Source organism: Manduca sexta, chromosome 28 (genome assembly GCF_014839805.1).
Source record: "Manduca sexta isolate Smith_Timp_Sample1 chromosome 28, JHU_Msex_v1.0, whole genome shotgun sequence".
Lineage (NCBI taxonomy): Eukaryota > Metazoa > Arthropoda > Insecta > Lepidoptera > Sphingidae > Manduca > Manduca sexta.
The window spans coordinates 19,261,827-19,289,403 of record NC_051142.1 but is presented as its reverse complement, the minus strand read 5'-3'; the positions used below and the strand labels follow the sequence as shown (position 1 = coordinate 19,289,403).

Genomic DNA, 27,577 nt, shown 5'->3' with positions numbered 1-27,577 from the left:
CAACATTGTGCACATTTAAAGGCCTTTTTGTTATCGGAGGTTTATGAAACCATTATGAATAAGAAATTTTATCGAATGCTCGATAAGCTTATAGGACGTTTTAACTATTTGCGATTTATACCTTCGATAAGGGTTTTATTATGAATAAGACCATAAATCTTTAACATTAATCAAAATCAATATGATTGTGAATAACATAAATTATATTAATAATACTTACAATATCAAACCAGAGCATTGGCAGGTACATGTTTGCAAATCTCTCAGCATTATTGATGTTAGTAATATCACCAAGAGCCATGTTGATCTGGAACTTAGAGCTCACGTCTAGTGGAAGACCTGATTCTGGTTGGATCCAAAACCTGGAACACAAATATTAAATAAACATTATTTAAAATAAATTGATATAAATCCATTCCAGCCTTCTAGTTAACATAATTATTTATAGTTTTGGAAGTTTCTTTCTATTTGTTTTTTATTTTGCTAAGTGACCCCATTGCATCTGATGGTAAAGTGAGTGGGGTCGACCTCAACAGTCAACACAACTAATCCCGGAATGCTACACATTTACCTAGGCCACTATGGCGAGTGTTAACACCTAACTAAAACTTAACAGAAGTAACTAGAAAGTTAATTATTCTACTTGCGTGTAGAAGATGTTGATTTAACTTAGTGAAAACACCTTAATAAATATTTCGCATAAGACATATAATCCAACGTACCTAGTTTCATGTTGTTCCTTAATCGGATGCAATCCCTGGACTTTGCTAAACAGAACTTGGTCCCCCTGGTAGAAATGGGGATACGAAAGTGCGATGGGGAATCCGTAATAGCAATCTGTGACGTCAATCAAGCCATCTGGTAGACATCTCCCTGGAAAGGTAATGGAAAGACTGGTTAATTACGGTTACTCTAAAAACAGATAACTCTTGGCTTTCTTGGTAATCCAAAAGAAGTTTTCACACCTCAAACTTGCAGGTTTATAAGGTAAGAGATTCGTATGCAAAAGAACAACTTTTATTGATGATAAATGAAAGATCCAAGATAGAATAGTTCCTAAATATGTATATGGGTTATTATAGATCATGGTAAAATATTCTACCTTTCCTGCAGAAGCATTTGTTGTCTTCTAAATATTTTCCGTTGTCCAACATATGCTCGGGGAATATATATTTGTAGCCTCTGATACCACTTCGTACTCCTTCTTCCACTGGAATCTGGAATAAAACGTATATAGATATATTTTCCTTTTATTTTTGATATAGCAATTATATATTGCGATGAGACTGTCATTTGTACTTCTTGTTTAGCCTGGTTTCTATTGAATATATTTACTCTTTGCCTTAGATGTATAAGAATGAGTAAATCAAAATAACTAAATAGATAAAGACTATACTATGATAGTATGTAGAAAATTCTACCTACTTTCCTACTCGAAAGTGGATTATGGGCAACATTGTATTATACCCGAAGATATGACTTATTTTGACAAACCGCCTGCCTGACCACTGGATGTATCTAGTCCGTATATCGTGTTAGATAAACTATACAAAGTGGTCGCTTATTGTAGCAATGATATTTGATGAACAGCTTTATGGCCAGTCGCTTTAGGAGTCTAGAAGAAGGAAGTAAAAAAGACTAAATTGAATATTTTTAATAACTCACCAAAGGCGCAGCGCGGCACAAACTCTTCCTATAAAACAGAATGGACTCATTCTTGCCCACGCCACTTTTGAACTTGGTGCCGTCGGAGGCGTACTGGACGTTGGAGCAGTGCTTGCCCTCCCATTGTGGGAGGTCGGTGGAACCTCGGTAGGTATCGATGAGGCCGGAGATCGTGACGTCAGTTTCGCCGGTGAAGACGGTCTCGAAATCTCCGTTGAAGTCGTACATCTGGGAATTAATAATTTAATAAAACTTATTTGTATACGATTAGAAAAGCCGAGCTGTCTGGATCAAAATATCTCCGAAGAGGCGATAAGTAATAATATAATAAATGGCGACAGACGTGTCCCATTACATTATCTGATAGGGTTGTAACTCTAACTCTGTAATCGTTCCACTCACCCTACAAATGGTGGAAGTGATAACACGTTTTTTCCCAGCGAAAAATAAGAGACAATCCTTTTAGAGATAAAGTTGTTATATTTTATATTTACTTTGCATTAACATATTGTGACGCATTTAGGTCAATAGCTCATTTAATTCTACGTATTTTAGTAGTTGTTTTGCGGTTTTACCCTGAAAACAAGGCCTCGTTATATCCCCTTAAAGTAAATCGCCTACGCTGATATTTCTACATTACCAACTGACACTTCAATAAAAGTTGTATGTATTTGTTACAGATATAATGGAAGATTGATATTGGACTTGCTAAATCTGTCATTAATATTGACTTAACAACAAGTCAATACAAACTGCATCGAAATGTAATTAGCTTGTATCTGACGAGGTTATTAATACGTGGTACACCTTTTCACAAGTTAATAAACATTCAACGTCAAACATCAATCGGCTATGTAGATTCTAGGTCATCCAATCCATTTTCTTACACATATTTGCTATGTACTTTCAAATGTCAGTGATTTCTAATTACAAAGATTATGAAGTTATACATCGAGTAGGTAGATATAAAATGCTCATGTCAGTGATAAGATGTCATGCATTTGCATACTGTTGTATGTTTCTTGCAAGGATTTCGCTTAGACTTTGGAGAATCCAGTTCCAAAATTGTGTCACAAAACACAAAAAAATTTACTGACTTGGGATTTGAACCTCGTCCGCAAGTACACAACTCAAATACGCTGCACTAGAAGTATAGTAACATACCCGGTCAATAAGTCCCAGTTTATCAAAATAGATCCAGCCTGGAAGGAAGGTGTTGCCGAGGGTCATCAGGGGAGACTGGTAGCCCATCATGAACTCTCTCGCAGTCATCCTGGCTAGAGGCTGGCTGTTGGTGACGGTGATCAGGTTGTTCAGCCCGAAGCGTGTCATGAAATCCTTTGTGGACACCACGTTCGCTATGCTCTGCAATTGTAAACAGATCATTTTAGTGAATAATTGATAATATGGTTAGAGATAGTTAGGGTTTTGCGGGCAAATTGTGTGCCCCCATTTTTTGGTCACGCCGAGATAGACCCACATCAAGTCTCCCGTGGACCTCTGAGGGTCTACGAGAGACAGACACAGTGAAAAGAACATCTGGGTATAACAAAAGCAACAGAACTTTGCATAATGTGTGAGACAGATTTCAATTCATAGTAAGGAAGGATCAAATGGAGGACACCTAATTTGTTGGGTGGGCGATATTGACTAATTTAGACTTTATTATCTTAAACCCACCTTTTAAGGTCTACAACCTTCGAAAAACCGCAGTTTATTGTTTCCGATGAAGTTTGCGCTAGTTAGTAATTCTGCGTAAAATTCTGTTTAGATGGGATATTACCATCGGATTGTAAGTGGAGTGGGATCCAATAGAAAGGCGACTGACGAGAGATGATTACCCCTCGAAAGTCGGTACAATTATGCCGGCCTATTGGTACCGGATATAATATATCCGGTAACGCGACACACTTACGTAGGCCACTATGGCGGGTTTTAACATCTTGTGTACAGTGGTCGCTATTCGGGCGGATATAAAATATATCCTACCACTAACAAGAAAGGTTTTAAGCTCACTGTTCAAAGGCAGCTACCATCATATCTATCATCAAACGAGTAAATTTACCAACCCTACACACCAATTCTGCTTTAATCGTCTACGTCTTTATTAGATCGATAAATATATAACAGTCTTTCTGACTCATGCATGTATAATTATTTAAGGTTGGTCAAAACAAAACTTCCGAACCAAATTTATTTCCGCATGCAATATTAGCAATAAAACCTTGATAGTGTACGTCTCAGTCATTAAAACCAATTTAGAAAATGACAAGGTTGTGTGCGAGGAGTCGAGAACTCTCGAGACGTTAATGAGAGATTTTAAAGTTGTTGCTGTGAAGTAGACGTAATATAATTAGTGTATACTACCATTGGATTAATTCGACTGTTGTACAGCGTACCATTATCTTACACATGGACAGCCTGTGGGGGATTTTAGGTAGGATTCAACCCCTCTCCCCTAAGATTGTTTAATTAACAATTGATTAGTTTTAGACTTCACCCAAACTGATGTAAATTATAGACTTTTGTTGCGTTTGTGGTTTTCGGAGATCTAAACTATCTGCTGCCTTTTTAAAACATATGTTTTTCCTCGGTTTTGTAGTCTTCTTAAATGCCGATTACACGATGATTCTATCGAAATTACAGGCGTTTAACGGACTTCCACTTGGAGATCAATTATTTTCGCGACACACCCTCACATTACTCGGGCATATGCCGAAAAAAACATCAGAATATATATTCTGATGTTTTTTTTAAATATTTATGACTGTGTAAGCGAGATTTATATTTGTCTCATCAAATATGTATAAATATTTATTATAGTTAATATGTAATGGCTTATATTTAACATATACTTAGTCCTGTGCCCAAACAGTGTAGATAGAGATAGATGGAAATATTCAACGCCAATTTCCGCTCTACATGATAGGACTCATTGCTACAATAAGACTTATCCTCATCATGGCCGTACAGTGCCTATGTTTGGATCAAGAATTGCATCCAGTAAACCATAATGATTTCTTATATTTACGCATGTTAGATATTAAAATTAAACTTTTTTCGAATTTTATCTCCATGACTGACCGCCCGTGACCATGAAGGCTGCAAAAACTTCGAAACGACGGGAGAAAATTAAAATATGAAAAACCGCTACAAAATCCGAAAAATAGTTTAATTGTATTGTCCAGTTATTCAGCTCAAGATTTCTGTCATTAAAACATAAATGCTTACAATTTTAAAGATTGAGAAAACCATTTAGCAATGTACGCACTCATAGTGCATCTGTATATTTGACGATCAGATTCGTATATATAAATACTATGGTGTAATGGAGACTGGTATAGTATATAAAGAATTACCATTTAACTAGAAAAAGTTTTACTGGGATAAATGTTTTGCCAAGATAAAACGATGTCTATTGCACTCAGGTACCTTCCTATGAGTGAAAAAATATACAATCTGTTTAGCAGTCTCCGAGATTAGTGCGTTCAAACATCTTCAGCTTCATAAAAGAAAAGACTGCTCCCATAAAGACTGCACCAATCACGCAGCAAAAACAAAGTTGACCAATTTTCTCCTACGCCTCGATTACGTTGAAACAGAAAACCTAATAAATAGGTACACAAACATATTAATAGAATAATTCCTTATATTATCAAAGTATCTATCGTTCATCACCACCGTTCACCACACATCACAACATTAATTCATCCTACATAGACCACACTCCGCTCCACAAACACGTTCTCATATACACCTTGCCAAACAATTAGCTCATACACATAAACTCTTGGTACAGAAAATTACTACTGATCATGTTATGCTTTAAACTTGTTCCAGTGTATCCTAAGATTTGTTTGCTCACTTAATTTCTACAATTTAATTATTATTACTTTTTATTATTTTGTTCAAAGTTAAGTATTATACATTGCATTTTTTTCTGCTTGCGACTAAATACTGATATGTAACTTTTATTGTGGCAGCCCAAGATACAAGCGTAGCTTATTTTGGGTGCCACTAGCAAATATTGTAAGTAAATAATAATACGGTAAATAAATAAATAAATATATTAATATAGATTAAATAATTAATTGTTTATACCACTAAGATCCACTGAGAGAATGCCTTGACATTTATGCATCGATATATGTACAGGTACGTATATTAGCGCATAAATAAATATGTAAAATATTTATTATTTCCAATTCTTGCTTATTCGAGCTTATGCACAGATGCATCGTTTCGCAAATGGCGATTGCAATGCCGCGGATTTCGACATACAATTCCAACGTCAACCTTCCAAGCTATATGTCAGGTCCATTGAACCTTACTATAATGTACGGGTCAACGAACTGTGTATACAAATCGGATCATCAAATATACAGATGCACAATGAGTGCGTACATTGCTAAATGGTTTTCTGCAATCTTTAAAATTGTAAACATTTGTGTTCTAATGATAGAAACCTTGATCTGGATTACTGGACATTAAAATTAAACTATTTTTCGGATTTTGTAGCCGTTTTCATATTTTAATTTTCTGCCGTTGTTTCGAAGTTTTTGCAGCCTTCATGGTCACGGGCGGTCAGTCATGGAGATAAAATCCGAAAAAAGTTTAATTTTAATATCTAACATATAAGAATATAAGAAATCATTATGGTTTACTGGACGCAATTCTTGATCCAAACATAGGCACTGTACGGCCATGATGAGAATAAGTCTTATTGTAGCAATGAGTCCTATCATGTAGAGCGGAAATTGGCGTTGAATATTTCCATCTATCTCTATCTACACTGTTTGGGCACAGGACTAAGTATATGTTAAATATAAGCCATTATATATTAACCATAATAAATGTTTGTACATATTTCGTATACCCCTCTCGTATTTATGTTATTTGACATTACACGTACAAGCACCAAGCATGCAAATGATACGCCTATAAAATGTTTCGTCAGACCTAAACTATTTATGAATGAAATATCGATTTTGTGACTAAAACACTTGTGTTTTCATTATATATCTTACTTTATGTAGGATTCATGCAATACACTTCTACATTTATTAAAATATAAATATTTTGATCAATTATCATAAAAAATTATATTACAAGCATCGTTAGGTAACATAGTATGTTTCTCAATCGTCAACAACATAGACGGAAGGGTAATTTTCAAAATATCCAATAATTTCTGGCTATAAGCACCTTCATAGTGACACGAAATAGTGCTGGCATAGAAACCAGAAGAAGACAATCTAATTACTGGTGGTATAAACACAGAAGCATGTGAATAAGACGAATTCTAACATTTGAGAAAGCTATTGGCCTCGGTGGCGTAGTTGTACTGCATGCGCATGGCAGCGCTTTGAGGTCCTGGGTTCGAATCCCGGTTCGGGCAAATTGACATTTGGGTTTTCTGCTCAGTATCAACCCGGAGTTTAGAATTTGAGCCCGATATGGCGATAGACTCGCCCTCTATCACATTATGGGATGGAACACACTTGACGAAAAGTGGGTTCCCTGGTTGCGACTCTGCATACCACTTCGGGGATAAATGCGTTATGTGTGTTTATTTGTTTTGAGAAACCTTTTGTAATTGTAGGTAGGAGTATCAGGTAAACTCACCAACAAAGCGATGTTGGGTAGGAATAACATGTCATCTTCTTTGTTTCCTTCTGAAAGCTCTTCCACCCAAGTTAGTGGATGGAAAGGGATGGCAGAGAGGGTTCCGTTTTCATTGAAATTCACTATTTTGTGTTCCAGCGCCTCTCTGAAAAAAGAACAATAAGTCATTAAGGCTGTTGACTTTCACAGAGAAATTGTCATAGCAAATTGCATTTGTGTCATATAGGGTTAGTAAATCTTAAGGTATAATATAAGGCATATTATGGTGTAAATACACTTTAAACTCGCTTTTAAACACTACTGCGAAAGTAGAACGAATTGCTGCAATTTCTTTTACCTCTTATAGCGTCTAACCTTATGCTGTCCAAATTATTTTCACTATTACACCTACTAAAAATACAATTCAAATTGTACTCTACGAACCTGTAGACATAAGGGCCAACTTCCTTAACCTTGATGATGTCTTCAGTGCCTGCCATATACGCTTCAGCGTTGGTGATGTTGAAAAGATACACCTTAGTATACAATTCCACTTCCGGTTTCCGCCACATTTCGAAAATCTCGCCTTGGTCTTGGAATACCGCTTTCTGGAACGACATCAAATAAAATAATTAAAATGCACAATTACTGCTTTTTTATATTTTTTCGAACCTTATCTGTGTTTGGAATTTCAGAGGAAATGGCATCAGGTCTGGGGCGGAGGTCAAATAAATCCAAATTCTTTTTGCAGCTTATGCGCGATATATGACTGTCTCGGCGGCGTAGTTGTGTTATGGTACCACTGCAGTGCTGAGGTCTCGGGTTCGAGCCCCAGTTTGGGCAAAGTGATATTGGATTTTCTACTCAGTATCAGCCTATAGTCTAGAATTTGTGCCTGATATGGCGACACGCCCGCCCCCTATCACATCATGGGATGGAACATACTCGGCGAAGAGTGGGTGCATCAGTTCCGCCTCTGCCTAGCCCTTCGAGGATAAAAGGTGTGAGTGTGTGTATATGAGACATACACAGAGCTTTAAAGGATAGAATAATAATAATAATAAAAATGATGATTAAGATATTAATATTGGTGATTATTTACACGATGATGTCGATAAAATTAATAATGATTAAATATTTACCTGGTTAAAGAAGAAATCGTATGGCCTCAAAAATAAGATGAAACAGCCAGCTGCTAGAGAGAAGAAACCCAGCATTAGTAGTATGAACAGACCTGGAACAAAGAAATACAATCATAAATAAATACTACAATTTCACATAAGCATTGCTGTGAGTAATACTTTATTGTTACAATAAATAATTTGCTACATTTAATCATCATTCTAACAATGCTAAGAATGTAATAATAATAAAAGAATGCATATTATGTATTCGAACGTATAAGATGAATGATTTGCGCACAAAATAACAACGGCAATCAATATTAATGTAATACAATAACATTATTTATAGCTTTACTCCAATGTTATCCATATTTTTTAAAATCACTGCGTCATTTTGCTTTTTTTTTAAATCGATTTCAAAGGGGATTCTGAATATGGGTTATAGAATAGTTGGAGGTAATAAGAGTGCCTGATTTTATGTGATTTCAACTGGCCATAAAGGCTCGCAATATCAGTACTCGTGGACTTTAACTCAGATGAAAGGAAAAGGGATTAGGGAAGGTACAAGAGATCTCAGTATATCTCATAATACGAAACGTAACTATAAGTTGTCCAGATAAAGTGTTCACTGACGTGAGATGAGTACCCTCTGCTAGTCGACACAGATATACCGGCCATTTTGAAACCGATATAAGGCTGATCCCGGAACGCGACACACTTATGTGGGCCACTATGCCGGGTTTTATGCAGCTCCGTCCACATGGAAAGAAAAACCGGGATAAAAGTAGTTTATAGTTCTCAGGATAGCGGCGATAGCCTAGTTGGGTGTGGAACGGACTGCCAAGACGAATGTTCGTAGGTTCAAATCCCAAGGGCGCACACCTCTGACTTTTCTAAAATCATGTGTGTATTCTTTGTGAATTTATCGTTCGCTTTAACGGTGAAGGAAAACATCGTGAGGAAACCTGGAAGAAATTTCGAATATAGAAATTTCGAAGGTGTGTGAAGTCTACCAATCTGCACTAGGCCAGCGTGGTGGATTATAGCCTAATCCCTCTCAGTAGTAGAGGAGGCCCGTGCTCAGCAGTGGGCAAGTATATAATACAGGGCTGATATTATTATTATTATATATAGTTCTCAGGAGTAGTGTAGGATAGAGTAAATTTGCATAATCCGTTTCTCTTTAGCTTATATAATAGTATAGATAAACGTAATTTTACAACTTCACAGACATTTAAGAGAATATGTAGAGGAGTACTGTGTTTATACTGTGTTTATTTATGATCTAACTAAGCTTCTTCTATAAAAACTTTGTTTTTTTTTTCAAAAAAACTCGTAATTTGTTATGCCCACCATTAACTTTTTTTTTTGTGTTAACCCCATTTAGGTCTATAATTAGTAACAAAAACAGCTATTAATAGATGCTTTATTTTTTGCCTAATTATTATGGTTAATTAATCGTGTAAAAATCATAAAAACATAACGAAGTAGTTAGAATAATATTAGTTTATTCTTCTTTTTAGTTTTATGGCTCCATTGTTACTATATTAGTTTCGACCAGCATAAATATGACAGCTTAAGAGACTTGTAAGCATTGTGTATCTTCTCTATGGAAAAATTGTGACAGCTTTAAATAATAATATTTAATTAAACACACAGTTTAGTTATCCTTATTATAAGGGCAAAATTAACTAGTGCCAAAAATATTTGATAAGAGGATAGATGGATTATACTTTAGTCACTTTATTCTGGTCAAATAAAAAATAAAGGGGTAATTTCTAATACTAAGGGTGATTTTTTAAATTTTAAAGAGTGAATAAAGTCGCATTTGCATCGAAGTCGGTTTAGTGGCCTTCCCTCTTATTACATAACGAATATTGAATTGCGATTATTATTTAAAATGATTACGGAAAAATATTTTAAAATCAGGGTTTTGAAATTTTATCACACGCGTTGAGATCTTTTATATTCCCAAACAGGTGCGTAGAGACGTAACTTTGGCACGAACATTTTGTTGTGTCTATGTTCATTCCATTACGAAATATGCACATATATGAGTACTCAGACTGTCTTGAGCAACTTATATGTGATATTGAGTGAAAAAAATAGTTTTTCGTATCGTACCTGGGAATTGAATGGTTCATAGCCTGAGAATTCTACAAGGTCAGGCAAAATGTTTCACTTTATTTGGTTAATTGTATACCTGTATTTACTATCACTATGCGGGTTGATTCGCTAGCTTATAATCATCGTCTACATGAAGTCCAGTGCCGAAAATAAGCTAACATAGCATAATAATATTTATTATACATATAATAATAATATTTATTAGATACAATAATACTAAATAATATTTATGGGGAAAGGGTACATATAACCCGATTACCGCCGGTTATTCTTTTGTATGTTAAAGCAATTATAAATAGAACGATTTGTAGACTGCATTTTTTTATATATGTTGTGTCGCGTTCCTATTCGGAAAGTTTTCACCTATCGCCACTACTGCATAGTTTATGCTAAAAAGTAACTAGAAATGTCAGTAATAGATAAGTATAGCAAGGGACCAATATTTGTATATTTTTTGCGAAATAGGACTTGAACTTCGCGTATCAATTTCAGAGCATTGAATACCTTGAAAAGATGATGTATTTAAATGTATACAAATATATTACTATTTCACATTCTAATTGCGAAATTAATTGACAAACGCATTATTTATTCATAATATTATAGACTAGGTTTTGCTCACGACCCCGGCTGTGTTAATGACCTTTCCCGGTATATATATTAAAATAAGATATTGTATATGCGTATGTCAAATTTCATCCAAATCCATTCAACGATTTTTACATTCATTTCTAACATCTCTAGTAAATTTCGCATATAATAAAAAAAAATTGGCACTAACTAAATAAATGGAGTTACAGGTTTTAGCGTCTCCTTTTAAGTATATCAATACTTATATTAGGAGACAATCTTCTTCCATATCTATAATTAAAATTTAGACAATTCCATAATATTAGTATGAAGTAAGACAGCGGTAAAGGCAGGATCTATATCGATACCAAATAGGAATCGATTGTTTTGATATCGATATTGGATGTAATTCTGCATAATAATTGTGATTCAGCAATTACGATAGTTTTTGTGAAAGATCATAACTTAGATTAATAAATCAATGTCATATTTTCCACACCATCAATAATATTTTTTGTTTGTTCCATATACAATATACAATTGATGGATATTGTTTTTGCATTGGTTTTCCCCTATTTTAATAAAACTAACAAAAAGTTTTAAATTTAAGACCTTAATTATAAATGGCATATTTTTTCCCTAGCAGCTATTAGTGCAACAAGATACCTCGGGGTCGTCCCGTATGTGCCGAAGACCATTGCGGGTTTCAGTTGGTATCCCGGTGGTATACAGGGATTAGGGACTCGGTCCAATGCTCGCTCGGATGATGCTATACTCTCAACTGTTGACATTGGACCGTAAGACCGGTGAAACCAACATAACCGTTCCATTCACCCTCTGAGTGATGGTAGCGATAACACGTTTTTTGCCGAAAATAACAATCTCAGCCCGCGTGTGACACTCTCATCACGCTTAACACGCACGCAAGGTACTTAACAACCTACATTGACTTATATATAAAGCACATGTGCATACTTTTTATCCTGAAGGGGTAGGCAAAGGCACCCACTTTTCGTGGTGCATTTCGTCCTATGATATGATACGAGGTGAGCCTATTGTCTCAATGTAAACAGTTTTCAGACTCTGATGATCGAGCAGAAAAACCAACTGTCACTTAGTCTGACATCATTTTTATCAGCAAGTGAAGCTGCGCGTGGTCGTTAGTCGCGTGAAGTCGATGACCTTGCTTCCTTCGGCGCATTTCGATTCATTACTGTTACATAACGCTTTAATATGCTATGTTTTTGTCGATTTTTTTTTCTACATTTCCAAAGGTATATATGCAAAGTTTAGTTTCAGACTGATTACTTTGCAACAAAAACTTTCAATAAGAATCTATAAATCATTGTAAATGTTAAAACCTAATAGAAACTTCCAATTGGTTTTATGTATTTTACTAAAATATATGCCATTTAGTTAGGCAGACGTTAAACAAAAAGCAGTCCGACAATAATCGAATCTGGTTCGGCTAAGCGACACGATTTTTGCGAAAACGACAAAACATACTAAAACGCGGTCGAAGTTACGAGGCAAGTGTCAATTAACACACCCAGATATATGTTAATTTGTAACATGCTAATACCTGCCCATAAACCTTATTCAAAATTTATTAAATGATTATAAATATATGCCAAAAGAATTGTTTCTATCATAAATAATGTCTGGCTGTGATGGAATAAAAATACATACAAAATTAACTTGACCCCTAATAAATTATAAGATTTTTATTGTATTCATAAAAATGTATACAAAATTCAGTAGAGTATTATTGGATATATTGTTTTTCTTTTCCAAACGATTACGTCAACCTTTTTTATATATTTCACAGGATCTTTAGTCGTGGGGTTGTGGTTATCATATAGGGTGTTAGGGAGGTTCGGTTTTTTGATACGTAACTCGTCCTCGCGTAATGTTGGGTTACAAAATGAAATAATATCAAATATAAATAAAAGTGAAGAGCAGGATGTGGACACAACCCCTGTTGGCATGTGGATGGCCCCTTATTAGTGATTGGTTATTTAACATAAATGCAGTGTTTCGATAGATATTTATTGGTTAGATTGTAATTAATATATTTTGGATGGAGAAAGTCATTCCAATCGCATTTTGGGACTAAGCGAAATGTTTACAGGCAGGCCAATATATTTCAGACGCCAAAAAACAGTATGCGCGCAATGTTACATTCTGATTTTGATATTATAGTCAGTGTAAATATTTATTAATTACCAGTGCTTGCGACGAGCCAGTGACGAGCGCAGTATCACGCAGTACTTTATAAATTCCTGCATGATATAGCTACTGTTTATAAGCAATTATATCTCTCAAATTATCATATATTGTTATTAATTACTTATTATAAAAAAAAGAACAAAGATCGAGGGTGGTAAACTTTTCTGTCAAAAGGAAACCGACTTTATACGGCGTGTACTAACGATGATTTTATGTCGTCTGCCTTCGAATTTATCTTTAGGGCTGTATAGGCCTTCTTTAAAATTCGTAACCTTACCTTGACACAGTCACCTTGAATGCAAAATCGATTATGTTGTAAAAATTATGTAAATGATAAAACATTCGTAACATGCGAGTGGCGTAATGTTTATATGTTTCAAGGATAGAATGAAAGTATTTTATAAGATATTTGTAAACAGAACGAAAGAACATCGAACAATTAAATATTCCATGATCAAGAACAGAGGTGTTGCTCGCAGCTTCACTCGTGTCAAGTCTTTTCTGCTAAATCATTGTAGCGATTCCAACCTATTCGATGCCAGCGCCATCAATTTGAGATTATAAAATTCTATTGTGGCGCAAATTACTAGGGATAATAATAATAATATCAGCCCTGTATTATATACTTGCTCACAGCTGAGCACGGGCCTTCTGTACTACTGAGAGGGATAAGGCCTTAGTCCACCACGCTGGCCTAGTGCGGATTGGTAGACTTCACACACCTTCAAAATTCCTATAGAGAACTTCTCAGATGTGCAGGTTTCCTCACGATATTTTCCTTCACCGTTAAAGCGAACGATAAATTCACAAAGAATACACACATGATTTTAGAAAAGTCAGAGGTGTGTGCCCTTGGGATTTGAACCTGCGGACATTCGTCTTGGCAGTCCGTTCCACGCCCAACTAGTCTATCGCCGAGGATAATGTCTGTGTTAATCCGAAATTGATTCTCGGGTCAGGCGAAGTGATATTTCTACTCAGTATCAACCTGGAGTCTGGAATTTGTGCCCATATAGCAATAGCCTCCACAGTTATATCACACACACAGTTACATCGCGCCCTCCTCACCCTCTGTGAAACACTACAGTAAACTATATTTTGACTCCATTAAACTTCCACCTGTCGAATCATTGGAAAAAAAAGTCATTATAGGACCGGAATACGCATGGCGGAGAGTGGGTGCACTGGTTGCGCCACTGTTTATCCCTTCGGGGGTAAAGGTGAGTGTGTGCTGTGTTAGGAATGTTTATGAAGATGTATTTTTTATACAGTACGGTACAATGACCCACTGCATCTGATGGTAAGTGGAGTAGTGTCCAGATAGTGTCAATTGAAGATCGTCGAGTGATGATCAACCCTCGCCAGTTGAGACAATTATGTCGGCCTGTTTAAATCGGATATGTAGAGGCTGATCCCGGAACGTGACTCACTTGAGTGGGTCGCTATGGCGGGATTTGTAACTTGTGTAGGGTGACCGCTGTTTGGTTGTGTAGTAGCGTCCATTGACCATTGTCGAGTGGTGATTAACCCTCGCCAGTTGACACAATTATGCCGGCCTGTTTGACTCGGCTATGCACAGACTGATCCCAAAACGCGACACACTTACGTGAGTCGCTATGGCGGGATTTGTAACTTGTGTAGGGTGACTGCTGTTTGGTTACGGTCCGGTATTGTTTATATGTTAGAAATAAATGCACAAACATCAGAATTGTTTTGGATTAAGCACACAGACAGACAAGTTCTGAATTAACATAGTATCGAGATTTTTATTTCAAGTAAGTAGAGAGACTATCGTTTTAGGAAAGGAATTTCACGTGGTCAAAGTCGTGAGCAAACGTTAGTAAATAATAAATTATATAAAGCTTTGACACTTAGTCAATTTTATGTTTTCTAATAAACTGGTTTTTTGGCAACATTGTCTCATAAAGGTGATAAAGGAATAAATTTGCGATCATAGCATTATAATATAATACAGTCTTATGGAGATTTAAAAATACCTGTTTCTTATTGACGTCATACGATAGTTTCGCTTAACTACAACATTTATTTTTTTATTTTATTTTTTTTAAATAAAATAAGAAAAAAAATATTTTTTTAAATTTTACTTTTTTGACGTAGCCGCCAAATGGCTATGTTGTTCTTATTTGCTGAACTTCTAAGAATAAAGGAAACTGCATTGCGTCCTTATTGCAAGGATTTTCCTTTAATTATTTATATTACTTCTAATATCGATGGATAAGGTTCAGGGTAATATCGTTTTAAATAAATACACAGGAAGAATATCTCGTCAATTTGATATTTCCTTGTTATAGGCCCGTATTAATATGCAACTTACTTTCTAAATAATAAACAATAAACTTATTAGAGTATCAAAATTTGTTCGATAGATGTTATAAATTAATTCGGCTAAACGTGAATTCTAAGTTAGGTGTTTCCTCAGCAGAAATGATTCCCAAAATTTCATAACGTTTGACAAACAATTTCGCAAGTAAATTGTTTTGGTCACAACCTTGGGGAGAATTGAGAGAATGCAAAATATTTTAATCATATTTATGAGTCAGTGCTATTACACTAAATATTAATTCCGTGGATGGCCTAGACCAAGCCTTGGTTAGTCATTTGATATATTTTGTTATAGGCTGACTACATTAATGATGAATTTGTGATTGAATATCTTTTTTTATTTATATTAAGGAGATTGGTCGTAGTTTCACGATCATGTCGCTTCGTACGTCCGCTTCGTGGGTATGTCAAAATATTTTTTTATTAAAACCCTAGCCCATTCCGACTCAGGAACCGACAAAAAACTATTTACAATGCCTTAATAAACCCAAAGTATGAGATCCACTCCGCACACACTCCGACAGAACATGACGACAGAACTATACTATAAAAATAAGTTAGACAAGAGTCTAACTTATTTTTATAGTATAGCATATCAACATATACAAACGACCTGTATCCAGCCAGTTCCTGCGACTTTTATCAAATAATCTGTCCACTTAAGTTAAGTAATATTAATTAGAATTATAATAAGTCTTTATTTGTTTTGCTTATCGTACTTCTAGAATTACAGTGACGCAAGTGCAAAAAAACATTAAATTGAATTATAATCCATAACATTTGAAAAGTGACAAACTCGAATGCAACATCGAGTTTTAGTAATTGTCACTTCTACAAACTATGTTCCCTTTTGAACTTCCAAAGGCTGAAGATGATGATATCACAGAAAGATAAGATTTTACCACGATAGGAAAAAAGCGTCATGAATCTTTGCACTAGTTATTCGAGATCATATCCAGTTATATCTTCCCTATTCCCAACCTCAGAATAGAAGAGAAGTAGCCCGGCCAAAGAAGATTAACCATGCTGAGCAGTATATAACCAGTATTCTTAAATTTAATTAATACGGATCTTTAAACGCATGTGAATTATGGTAGTTTTCTCATAAAAACCTATTTCAAAAAATAAAGGTCATTAAAACGAATAATGTAATCTCGGCGTTAATTAAGTTTTATGAAGTATTTTTACACAAAAAAACTGCGAAATATTCGCTGTTTTTTTATTTTATAAATAACACTTCTTCATTAGATATTGTGTGTAGTTATAAAAACTATCTGGAAAAATAGAATAAATAATATCGCTAATGCAAGAGATATGTATTATTATTATTACATGCACATATGGGTATGGTGGAAGATTCTGAAAATCTTTTTCCAATATAATAATATATATTTTTCAGTGTTCTCAAATCCTTTTAGGTCATATTTTGTAAAAATATTTAAGCTTGAAGGAGCGTATGCGCACCTCTTCTGTTAAGCCATAGCGAATTAAGGCTTAACTAACTAACTTAACTTATCTGATTGGAAATCTTCCCCTTCCATAGAACGTTCCCATTTGTTCCTTTACAGTGGCGGCAACCTATACGCCGCTAAATATTCAAATCGATAGAGACGGAATTGGCTTACAACCAAAAACTATAGATTTTTTTATTAGGTAGTGTTATTTATAATTTTATACTCAGACAATTCAAGGGCGCGCCACACGTGAGCTAATTAATCATAATAACTACGACTGATTAATTTGGATGGCTAAAATCGGCGATGATCAAAACATTGGTAATGAAATGCAAAAATTTATGAATTATGGTTGCTGTGGGTTTTTTTCGAGATGACGAGATGAGCATGCCGTTCGGCTGATGGTAAGTTATACGATCATCCATAAATAGTAAAGATCTAGAGCGCTTAATTTGAATACTTGAATTGCTGTGTCGCACACCCACTGTATTGACTTCTCTTGAAAACTTGTAAAAAAATATATTATTCTAAAGTTACCGGTATAAACTGTATCTTGTCAGTGAGAGTTTTGAATAGTACTCAGTAATTAACTTCCTATAAGTGAAAGAATTTTCAAAATTGATTCAGTTGTTCCCAAGATTAATTTCTATAAATCTACAAACAGACAAACTTTTCCTCTTTAATATTAGTATAGATATATTGTAAATTTGCCGATTTATTGGAATAAGTTATGTTATAAAATAGTAAATAGAATAAGAAACGCAATAGTAACAATATTATGTAGAAGACAGAGTTTCTACTTCAAAAAACGAACGTCGAAACGAAGCTACGACGAACTTCGGATTTAACTTTACAGCAAAATTACTTCGGATCCGTCACCGATCTGTAGCTTACCTTAGAGGTGGGATCAATTTACCTTTTTTTTCTGAGGAAGCAGCGGAGGTTTAACTTCGCAGATGATTTTAAAAGGCATGGCGAAATCCTATAAGTTCTTACTTATTGCATGTCTGAAATATTGCGATGAACGGATCGGATCCGTCATTGAATCCGTAACTCTTCGTAGTAAGAATGCGAGTGATCCGTCATCCGGAACTTCAGATTTCGTTTTTCGAGGTAGACCCTCAGGTGTTAAAATCTGCTCATGCAGTTAATCTGTATTATTATATAAAACTCAAAAGTTTGTTTGTTCGAATGCGCTAATCGCAGAAACTACTGCTTCGAATTGAGAAAATCTTTTAATGTTGATTAGAACAATTATCGAGGTAGGCTACTATAGGTTATAAAACATCACTCTATGACCAAAATACCACGCTATTCCTTTTGAGAGTTTTCCTTACGTGCGCTGCGTAAACGGTCAAAGTTAATAATGAATTGTTCCTTTTGAAAAACCTCTAAAAACTAATAACAAAATCATTCGCCGCATCTGTCTGCCTGAACACAATAAACTCAAAAACTACTCAACGGATTTTAATGAAATTTAGAATGGAGATAGTTTAATACCCTAGGAAGGACATAGGCTTGTGGCGGTGTAAAGGTTAACGCCACTGTAGAGGAACAGATGGTTGCGTTCCTTTATGGAAGGAGAAGATTTCCAGTCAGGCAGATAGATGTTGCGCCTGACCGGCCGCGTTCCCTCCGACAGTTCCTATTCGGAGGTGGTATATATGCTGCACTTCGCGCAAATTGTGCAAGCGTGATTCAGGATCGACGTCGCCATCTATCGTGATATCACTGCAGTTGTGTTACTGCATGGATCCTCTTGCAGTTCCGGCGATGTTGACAAGATGGCGGTATGTGCATTAATTGTACCGCCACATCACTCCCCCCCGGAGACCGGAGGTCGAAAGTCTTCAGTCGAGTCTTCGATGCTAATGCTACTTTTTATAACGCTAAAATATGTAGCAGTAATCCTGTAATATAGGGTAATTATAATTTATCGTGACGTTGCATACCCTTTTATTTGATAACCCACTTAACTTTACCCAATGTGCAGGCAAAGTAAACATCACTAATCGAAAACGGTCAGGGATCTGTTCTATCTATCAATAATAATTATAAGCTTGAACCATAGTTCGACATGTATGTCGAAATATCTAAACTATCAAAATAAGTTTGTGTTCCCTATGGACTAGTCTAGTATTGACCCAATGGAGGATCCTGTGAAATTTAGTAGCGGTCGAACCTCTAGAGGTCATCTCAGTATAGATAATTACTCGTGGGAAGATGGGCCAGGTCCCTCGTTTATTTTTTTATTGCTTTGAATGATGAGACGAGCTTACCGTTCGCTTGATGTTAAGCGATACGACCGCCCATAACAGTAGTAACACCATCTAACACCTTGAATTATAAAGTATTCCACTGCGCTCGCCATCCTGAGACACGAGATGTTAAGTCTTACATCTACGGGCGAAAAATCTACCATTTATGTTATTTAAATTAAAATACCCGACAAATTGTATGAAATGATTGACGAACATAGATTATACTTATATGTGAGGGTTCACAGACCTCTGAATGCAAACTTGACCCTGTTGTAATTTCATAACATGTCGGGTGTTTAATCTCCACAGATAATATACTAACTTGTTTGTGGCTCTGCTCGCGATATGGCCCATTTTTAAGATAAAAAGTAGTCTATAACACTACGGGAAGTCGAGATACGGGATGATTTAACTTTTGAGTGAATTTACAAATCAGTTTAGTAGTTTTTGAGTGTTATACAAAAAAAGTATTTTTATATTAGTTTAAATAAGAATAATATTTTTTGATGGGTGAGATACTAACATTATATTTTAAAAAATATGTGAAAGTGTGTACGTTTAGGTCGATTTGGAAAAAAATGAGGAATTCTATGTCCAGCAACGAGCATCTGCTATCTGGTGATGGATGTTTGTTTGTTGTGGGTAATATTAAAAAAAAAGAAATACGAATATTTGAGACTATTGGACTACTTATATATTTTTCTTAAATAGAAAGTTATAATTTGTATTGTTTAATTGCCTATCATAAGAAGTTTTGAAAGGTGTTATATTTACAAAGTCAGATATGGCCTTTACTATCAGACGCGCAATTTGCTTGTCATGTCCTTTACTGGTAAAAAATGATCAACAGCGCTATAATTATCTTTAGTTTTAAATATTTTCACGTCATTAATGACAGAGTGTGTGAGTCTCATTTTATTTAACACTACCTATGTCAATGACGTTTTACAAATAGATGCGTCATAGACTAACAAATTTGCACATAAAAACAGCGCACTATTTACTATATTCACATACTTGTACAGCCCTAGCAGCTCGCATTGATACGGACCGAGCGTCGACCGCCGTGGCCATCTAGTTTATTGGTCCCTGGTCGCCATGACAGTCAAATAAAATGCATTAATTAGTTAAAAATAAGTTAAATAGTGTATACTTATTACTAACGTATGAAATGAAACGTTTTTTCATTCACAGTTGGAGTATAATTTGTACATCGTCTAAAAACACAGGAAGGCATTTGATTTATAAAAATACAAAAAGTTTGCAAGCCGACTAGCCGCGACAGTGATTGGAGGTTGAATAAGTGAATGTCGGGCAATTACCTTGCTTTCGTCTTGCCAATATTGAGCTCGGACAACGTATCTATGTAATAAAAACATCTAAGACCTATGTATTGTAACTATATTTTAGAAAATAAATGTTCATTTATTCATTCACTCATTCATACATTCATTTATTCACGTCAATTCTAGATTCACAGAGTGTGTGAATCTAGAAAATTCTAGTTGTATTTAATACTACTTACTTATGTTTTGTAACTACATTCTAGAAAATAAATGTTCATTTACTCATTCATTCATGCAGTCATTCATTTGTTCATGCATTCATTCAATCATATGACAATCAAAATGTACTCGACAGTAGCTTGTAAGCCACAGAATAATGATAAGCAATGTTCTGAGATGTAAGCTTGTATTAAAACTGTTATTTCGTTTCTAAGTCGCGAACTCCAAGTTTACTGTTTAACCATAGGATTAATAACGTAAACCGGTATCTAACCTCTTTCAATGCGGATACGAAACGTGATTTCGCTGTTGTGGTCTAAATTTCCGTAATTGATTATTTTAAATCGCCGACATATCATAATATGTTGATTGATTTGCGTTGTAGCTTTTAAGGAGGCTAATATTCGATGGCATTGACTTTTATTTTATGATTCTTGTTATTCGCAAAATGTGTTATTAAGTTGCGATGGTTTTTTTTTGCTAAAATGGGTGCATACTTGGTCTGTGAGCGGCGTGGTTTTGGATCCGACTCCCAGGTTGAAGAGATTTTTTTTTAAATAATGCGAGGCTCTAGGCTGTCGATCTTTGATGCCGTTCTAAACAATTTTCGAAGGATGTAATGTTTTTTCTTTATGTTTCTTAGAAGCGTGCAACTCTGGGCAGTTTCCATAACGCCAAACCCGAAGGCTGGCCAGTTGGTATATGTACATCCTATAAATCTATCTCGCTCGCAACGACCCGTTTTCTTTTACTTTTATTGTAATTTGGATAATGTCATTAACCTCACACATACGTCACCTGCCAGGATAATAAAGATACCGAAATCGAAATTTAAATATTTCCATAAACGTAATTCCCAGAACTACTTCCTTAAACCGAGGTCGACACAACACACCGTGACGAGACATTTCCACGGCAACAATTAATGTCAGTTCGCATTGTTCACGCCCAAATTATATATGAGAGACAGAGATGGTATTTGTTTTTTTAAGATGAGCAAGTTGCACCTTTAAGCTGTGGCTTTAGATACAGAAATGTTTGACACGGTATGTTAGCGGAAGGACCACTGTTTTGAGCAGATTAAGCAAATCAATTGAAGATCGTGCGCTTTATTTTATTAGGTGTTTAAGTATACGAGTATATTTTCATAATTTATTTTTGAGTACAAGTTTTATCCTAAATTTAAAAAAGTGTTTTGGATACAAAAAATATATTTTAAGATTTTTTATGGAGGATAATGAATTAAGATTTTAAATGTATTTCGTTTGTCTGATTATGCAAATTTCCATTCCTACTTTTTCCGGTACTTTGCCGATTCGCATGTTAGATATACAGCAATTATATGTTACACCAATTAATTCACATTACAAACAAAAAATACAATAAACATAGGTAAAATCCGTTGAAACACTTCTGTTTTTATATCTTAATTAATTGTGTTGTTGACTACAGTTTTTGTTAGGAATTAAAAATAATAGGTTACATGCATTTGTTTAATATCATCATTGTTATGCTCAAATATATGTACAGGGTCATTTTGATATTATATTATTAAATCAAACCACATACTCGTCTTCACCTTCGCTGACATTGTGCCAAAAATCTTCCATTAATAACTAATATATTCACCAAAAACCTGGTTTTAGTTTTCTGATTTTTTTATCATTTTGTAGTTTAATGCGAATATGGTGTGTGCGTAGATGTATTTTTAACTGAAATTATGATGTTACCGCTGCAACGAATTTTTTTAGAGTAGTAGTAGTGGCACAAAATCGCGTAAAATTCAAATTACTTTTCATTAATATTTATTTTGTTCGAAACTTACACTTTTTCATTTTACATCTACGGCTCAAGTAACTTATTGTAAAGTGTTATTTTCAAGTAGATAAGTATAGTTTCATTTAGTAACGCGATGTCAAAATCACCTTTATATGCCAGTAAGTGTTTAAGACTCATATAAGATAGAGAAGAGTGGCGTGATAAAAAAGAGGCCCATACTCAGCAGTGGGATACAGGCCGATTAGAGAGATAAGATATTTAAATAGGGGTTGTCGCATACTTCTTATCTTACATTAGTCTTACTAATATTAATGCGAAAGTTTTTGTAAATGTTTGGTTGTTTGTGAAATGCAAAAACAGCTGAACGGATTTGGATGAAGTTTGGCACACTGGTAGAACATATGTTGAATTCACACATAGACTACTTCTCCGATATTTGCCCTCATGAGAAAATATGGAATTTATTGATTTGATATTTTTAAAATGATACCGCTAGCGTCGTTTTAAAGATTTTTTTCAAGCGAGCGAAGCAGTTGTAACATAATATAGTAAAAGTAATTTTGATTACTTTTTGCTTTTACCGACTAAATCGTTTCAGGAATCTCATTTATTATCAGACCGAAATCGAACGCGGGACTTCCCAATCCACGCCTTTACACGCAGCAACTAAAAGCAGACAACGTATATAAACTTGATATATACCCGGATAATACGTAATACGATAGGTCATGATGATTAGCTAGATTTAATCAAAGCATAAAAACTAGTAAAGTTTTTTTTGCAAGTACTTGTTGTTTACGATTAATCATAATTAATTGAAAATATTTCGCACAAAGAATCGTTAGTTTTATATAAAGCTTTGACGCACGGAGCCACTGAGTCATTTAAGGCGATGCACAGACGCTACTAAGGTTTTGTCTAGGTATTATGATTACTTTAGTAACATTGAAATAAAACTATTTACGGATTTTATTGCGGTTATTCGCATGTCCGGCCTGTGACCACGAAGGCTGCAGTCTTTGAAACGTCGGGAGAAAATAATAATGTAAATCGTGATAAAACATATATATATAGTTTTATTTCAATGTCCAACATTCGCGTAAACATAAGAAATCATTATACTTTAGTAACGCTAATACTAGCTTTAGTAAACCGGCGTACGGAGCGACATAAGCGCGCAATTACGAACAAGAACTTTAAAGATTTGAAAAAATGCGTCTGCGTCTTAATGGTGTACCTACTCTCTGGAAATGCTTAAATTTTTACGACAGAATTATGCATAGATTATAAATAGATTCTTAATTTAAATTAAGTCTGAATAATAGATATAACATTTTATTTCCACAAAACAAAATACAGGTAAACTTATGCACGATAAAAATTACATTTGCATTAACCGTGTATCGGACAAAGTAAATAGAAGAGTAAGAATTAACTTATAATCTATACTATTATATAAAGCTGAAGAGTTTGTTTGTTTGTTTGAACGCGCTAATCTCAGGAACTACCAGTCCAAACTGAAAAATTCTTTTTGCGTTGGATAGCCCTTTGTTCGTGGAGTGCTATAGGCTATATATCATCACGCTATACCCAATAGGAGCGGAGCAGTAATGGCTAATCTCAGGAACTACCGGTCCAAACTGAAAAAATATTTTTGCGTTGGATAGCCCTTTGTTCGTGGAGTGTTATACGCTATATATCATCACGCTATACCCAATAGGAGCTGAGCAGTAATGGCTAATCTCAGGAACTACCGGTCCAAACTGAAAAATTCTTTTTGCGTTGGATAGCCCTTTGTTTGTGGAGTGCTATAGGCTATATATCATCACGCTATATCCAATAGGAGCGGAGCAGTAATCGCTAATCTCAGGAACTACCGATTCGAACGGAAAAAATATTTTTGTGTTGAATAGCCCTTTGTTTGTGGAGTGCTCTAAGTTATATATCATCACGCTATGACCAATAGGAGCGGAGCAGTAATGGCTAATCTCAGGAACTACCAGTTTGAACTGAAAAAACCGTTTTGTTTTAGATAACCCTTTATTTGTGGAGTGCTATAGGCTATATATCATCACGCTATGACCAATAGGAGCGGAGCAGTAAAGAAACATGTTGCAAAAACGGGGACAATTTATTAGTTTTGAGAGCTTCCGTTGCGTTAGCTGCGTAAACGGTTAAAGTTATGCAACAATGACGAATGACGGGATTGTTCCTCTTAAAAATTTCTTAAAAATATATTATAAAACATAGTCCCCCGCTGCATCTGTCTGCCTGAACGTGTTAAACTCAAAAACTACCCAACGTATTAAGATGAAATTTGGTATGGAGTCAGTTTGAGACCCTGGGAAGAACATAGGCTTCCGGGAAACCACTACTTTTATAACGGAAAACTTTAGCCTGAAAAACTTTATAACGCGGGCGGAGCCGCGGGCAAAAGCTATAAATCATAAAATAACATCATCTGATTCAAATTGGGGTCAGCAGTAACTACACTAATTATATAAACAAATCCTATTATTTTTCTCACGAATTCGTTCCACTTAGGATTCTGCGCAGTTCATGTTTTTATAACTATATATCGATGGAATTTTTCCTTTATTAAGTACCATGACCGTTTATGTTGTTTTGTGGCAGAGGTCAGTGCCTCAGAAACACGAATGCTGAAAGTCGAGTTAAAATTAAATAGCTGCATGTTAATTAATCTAAGTCATTACATTGTAACTGTAATGGATGTCTTCTCATAGTTACGCTCCATAATATGTCGAAAGCCTGGGTTAGTAGGTTCGTGTAAGCTAAGAGGGCCCTATTCGGTCTATATGGGCGAATCCGTCTTTGCAATAACGTACATTCTATCAAAAGACAGCTTCAATAGCCGTTCAGGTAAGAAAGTGAAAAAAATACCTATTTACTTATACGGCTATCAAAACTTGCTAAACATGCCCCCGTAGATGGAATAGGGTCCTAGTAACAAAGACTCCATATAACCCGATTTCCGTCGGCATTTGCAACCGCATTTATGCATAGTACCTATTGGTATTGGCTGTGGGCTCCTTTTCCCGCACTTAGACCGTAATAATCGGGAAATTGTGCTATATACACCAATACCAATATCTATATTATGTCGTGTCGGTATCCATTTCGGTAAATTTCAATCTTCGCCACTGCAGGGCCTTCTGACCTTATATATTATACTATACTTCCGCTACGCTCAAGAGTTCAAAAAAGCCTGCATGGATAAAGCCACTGATTTTTCGAATTTCACCTCTAAGGGGTGTAAATTGAATTCAATTTAAGGAGTAAGTAAGTTGCCTTCGTTACAATTCAAAATTTTATGTACTAAAAATACTATACTACTGTTATGAGCAATTAGGTGCTCCACATACTGTGAGTTAATTAGTAAACATATCATATATACAAATATCTTTTCTCTCTTGTTTTTTGACCGTTATAACATACAATTAAAACAAAATGAGTTTAAAAAGGTCTAAAACGTCATATAATTTCTAGCTTAAATTAATTAAAATGTAAATGCGTCGATATTAACTTTTTTATATGAAAAACAGCACTATTGTGGACTAAAGCGTCGTGTTACTATGAATTTGTTGTAAACAAATACAATACTAAACGAATAGTTGCTGCAGCGATTCCAACCACAGTCAGTTTCTTAGTATAACTAGCTATTGTTCGCAGTATCCCCGAATGAAGGATTCTTCGGGGATAAAAGTCCCGTTATGTATTTTCCCTGGATAGAAAAGCCTATAACCTTCCCAGGGTCTTAAACTATCTCCATACCAAACTTCATAAAAATATGTTAAGTAGATTTTGGAAAATTCGATAACATACATACAAACAGAAAAGGGGACTTTGTTTTATAATTTGTATATATGGCCATCAAACGATTTGAGCACGGTACCGCGTAGTGGAGGACACGCGGTAATATGCTCAGCTTTTTTTATATGTGCACGAAAAGTGACCCCACTGAACCTGATGGTAAGTGGAGTGGGGTCCAATAGATGTCGACTGACGAGAGATGTTTACCCCTCGACAATTGACACAATTATGCCGGCCTACTGAAACCGGATATACACAGGACGATACGCTTGTTTACCGGTTTTTATAGTGGTAGTGTATGGTTAGTGTAGTCTTCCTATTTAGTGTTGTGTTTTATAGTACATAAATATTTGATCACAAGCATATTTTGTCCCGATGTGTCGAACAATCGACCTTAATTAAGTTTTATTCCGTTAGATATCACGCGAAAATTATTCATCTAAACAATAGTTCCATTCTCACACAGATAAAATTTAATTGGTTATTAAAGCTCCGGGTATTAATTATTTATATATTATACTACCGCTTTTTAATTAATATTATAAATAATTGCTTTTCCCCGAAGGATAGGTAGGACGTAAAGTAAACCTAGACGTGTCTTTTAATTAATATTATCCGATTTTTGACAAATCGTGTCAGAAAATTCCACAAGTATTCTCCGTCCTGGGAGTTGAACCCACGGCCAAGTACAAGCCCAAAGTCACTACTAAAGCCAATTATAATAAATATTTAATTACGCAATCATGACTGCTGACTTCTTATATTTATATGAATCTAGATGGTCTAAGTCAGGGATGGCGAACCTTTAATGGTTATTTAAAAAAAATTGCCTGTAACGTGCCATCCAGGACCGGTTTTGTCTATACAAGTGCCTTTTCTAGCGACTTTTTTTCAACCCTAATATGTATTTGTTATTTTTTTCAAGTCTCAGCAGAGTGGTTTCCCTGCGCCTCATGTTAAGCGAAGTGAAGCTCAAAAAGATACATATACAATGTTTGATATATTACTCGCGTGCCCGAATTATTTTGTCACGTGTCACCACACGCTTGCGTTTGGTTCGCCATCCCTTGTCTAAGTCTTGAACG

The 27,577-nt window shown here is 35.2% G+C and overlaps 1 protein-coding gene across 3 annotated transcripts in view; it reads right to left on the bottom strand.

Moving 5' to 3' along the window:
• LOC115446359 (scavenger receptor class B member 1) overlaps positions 1 to 27,577 on the bottom strand; it is a 61,015-nt gene that overhangs the window by 5,031 nt on the left and 28,407 nt on the right. For all 3 annotated transcript variants that reach the window (XM_030172982.2, XM_030172983.2, XM_030172981.2), the window contains 8 exons: positions 8,412 to 8,503; positions 7,714 to 7,877; positions 7,291 to 7,435; positions 2,830 to 3,030; positions 1,666 to 1,893; positions 1,103 to 1,217; positions 723 to 873; positions 221 to 362 (listed from right to left, as the gene is read on the bottom strand). In XM_030172982.2, coding sequence (XP_030028842.1) covers positions 221 to 362; positions 723 to 873; positions 1,103 to 1,217; positions 1,666 to 1,893; positions 2,830 to 3,030; positions 7,291 to 7,435; positions 7,714 to 7,877; positions 8,412 to 8,503 — 1,238 coding nt within the window. The remainder of the gene's footprint in view (positions 1 to 220; positions 363 to 722; positions 874 to 1,102; positions 1,218 to 1,665; positions 1,894 to 2,829; positions 3,031 to 7,290; positions 7,436 to 7,713; positions 7,878 to 8,411; positions 8,504 to 27,577) is intronic.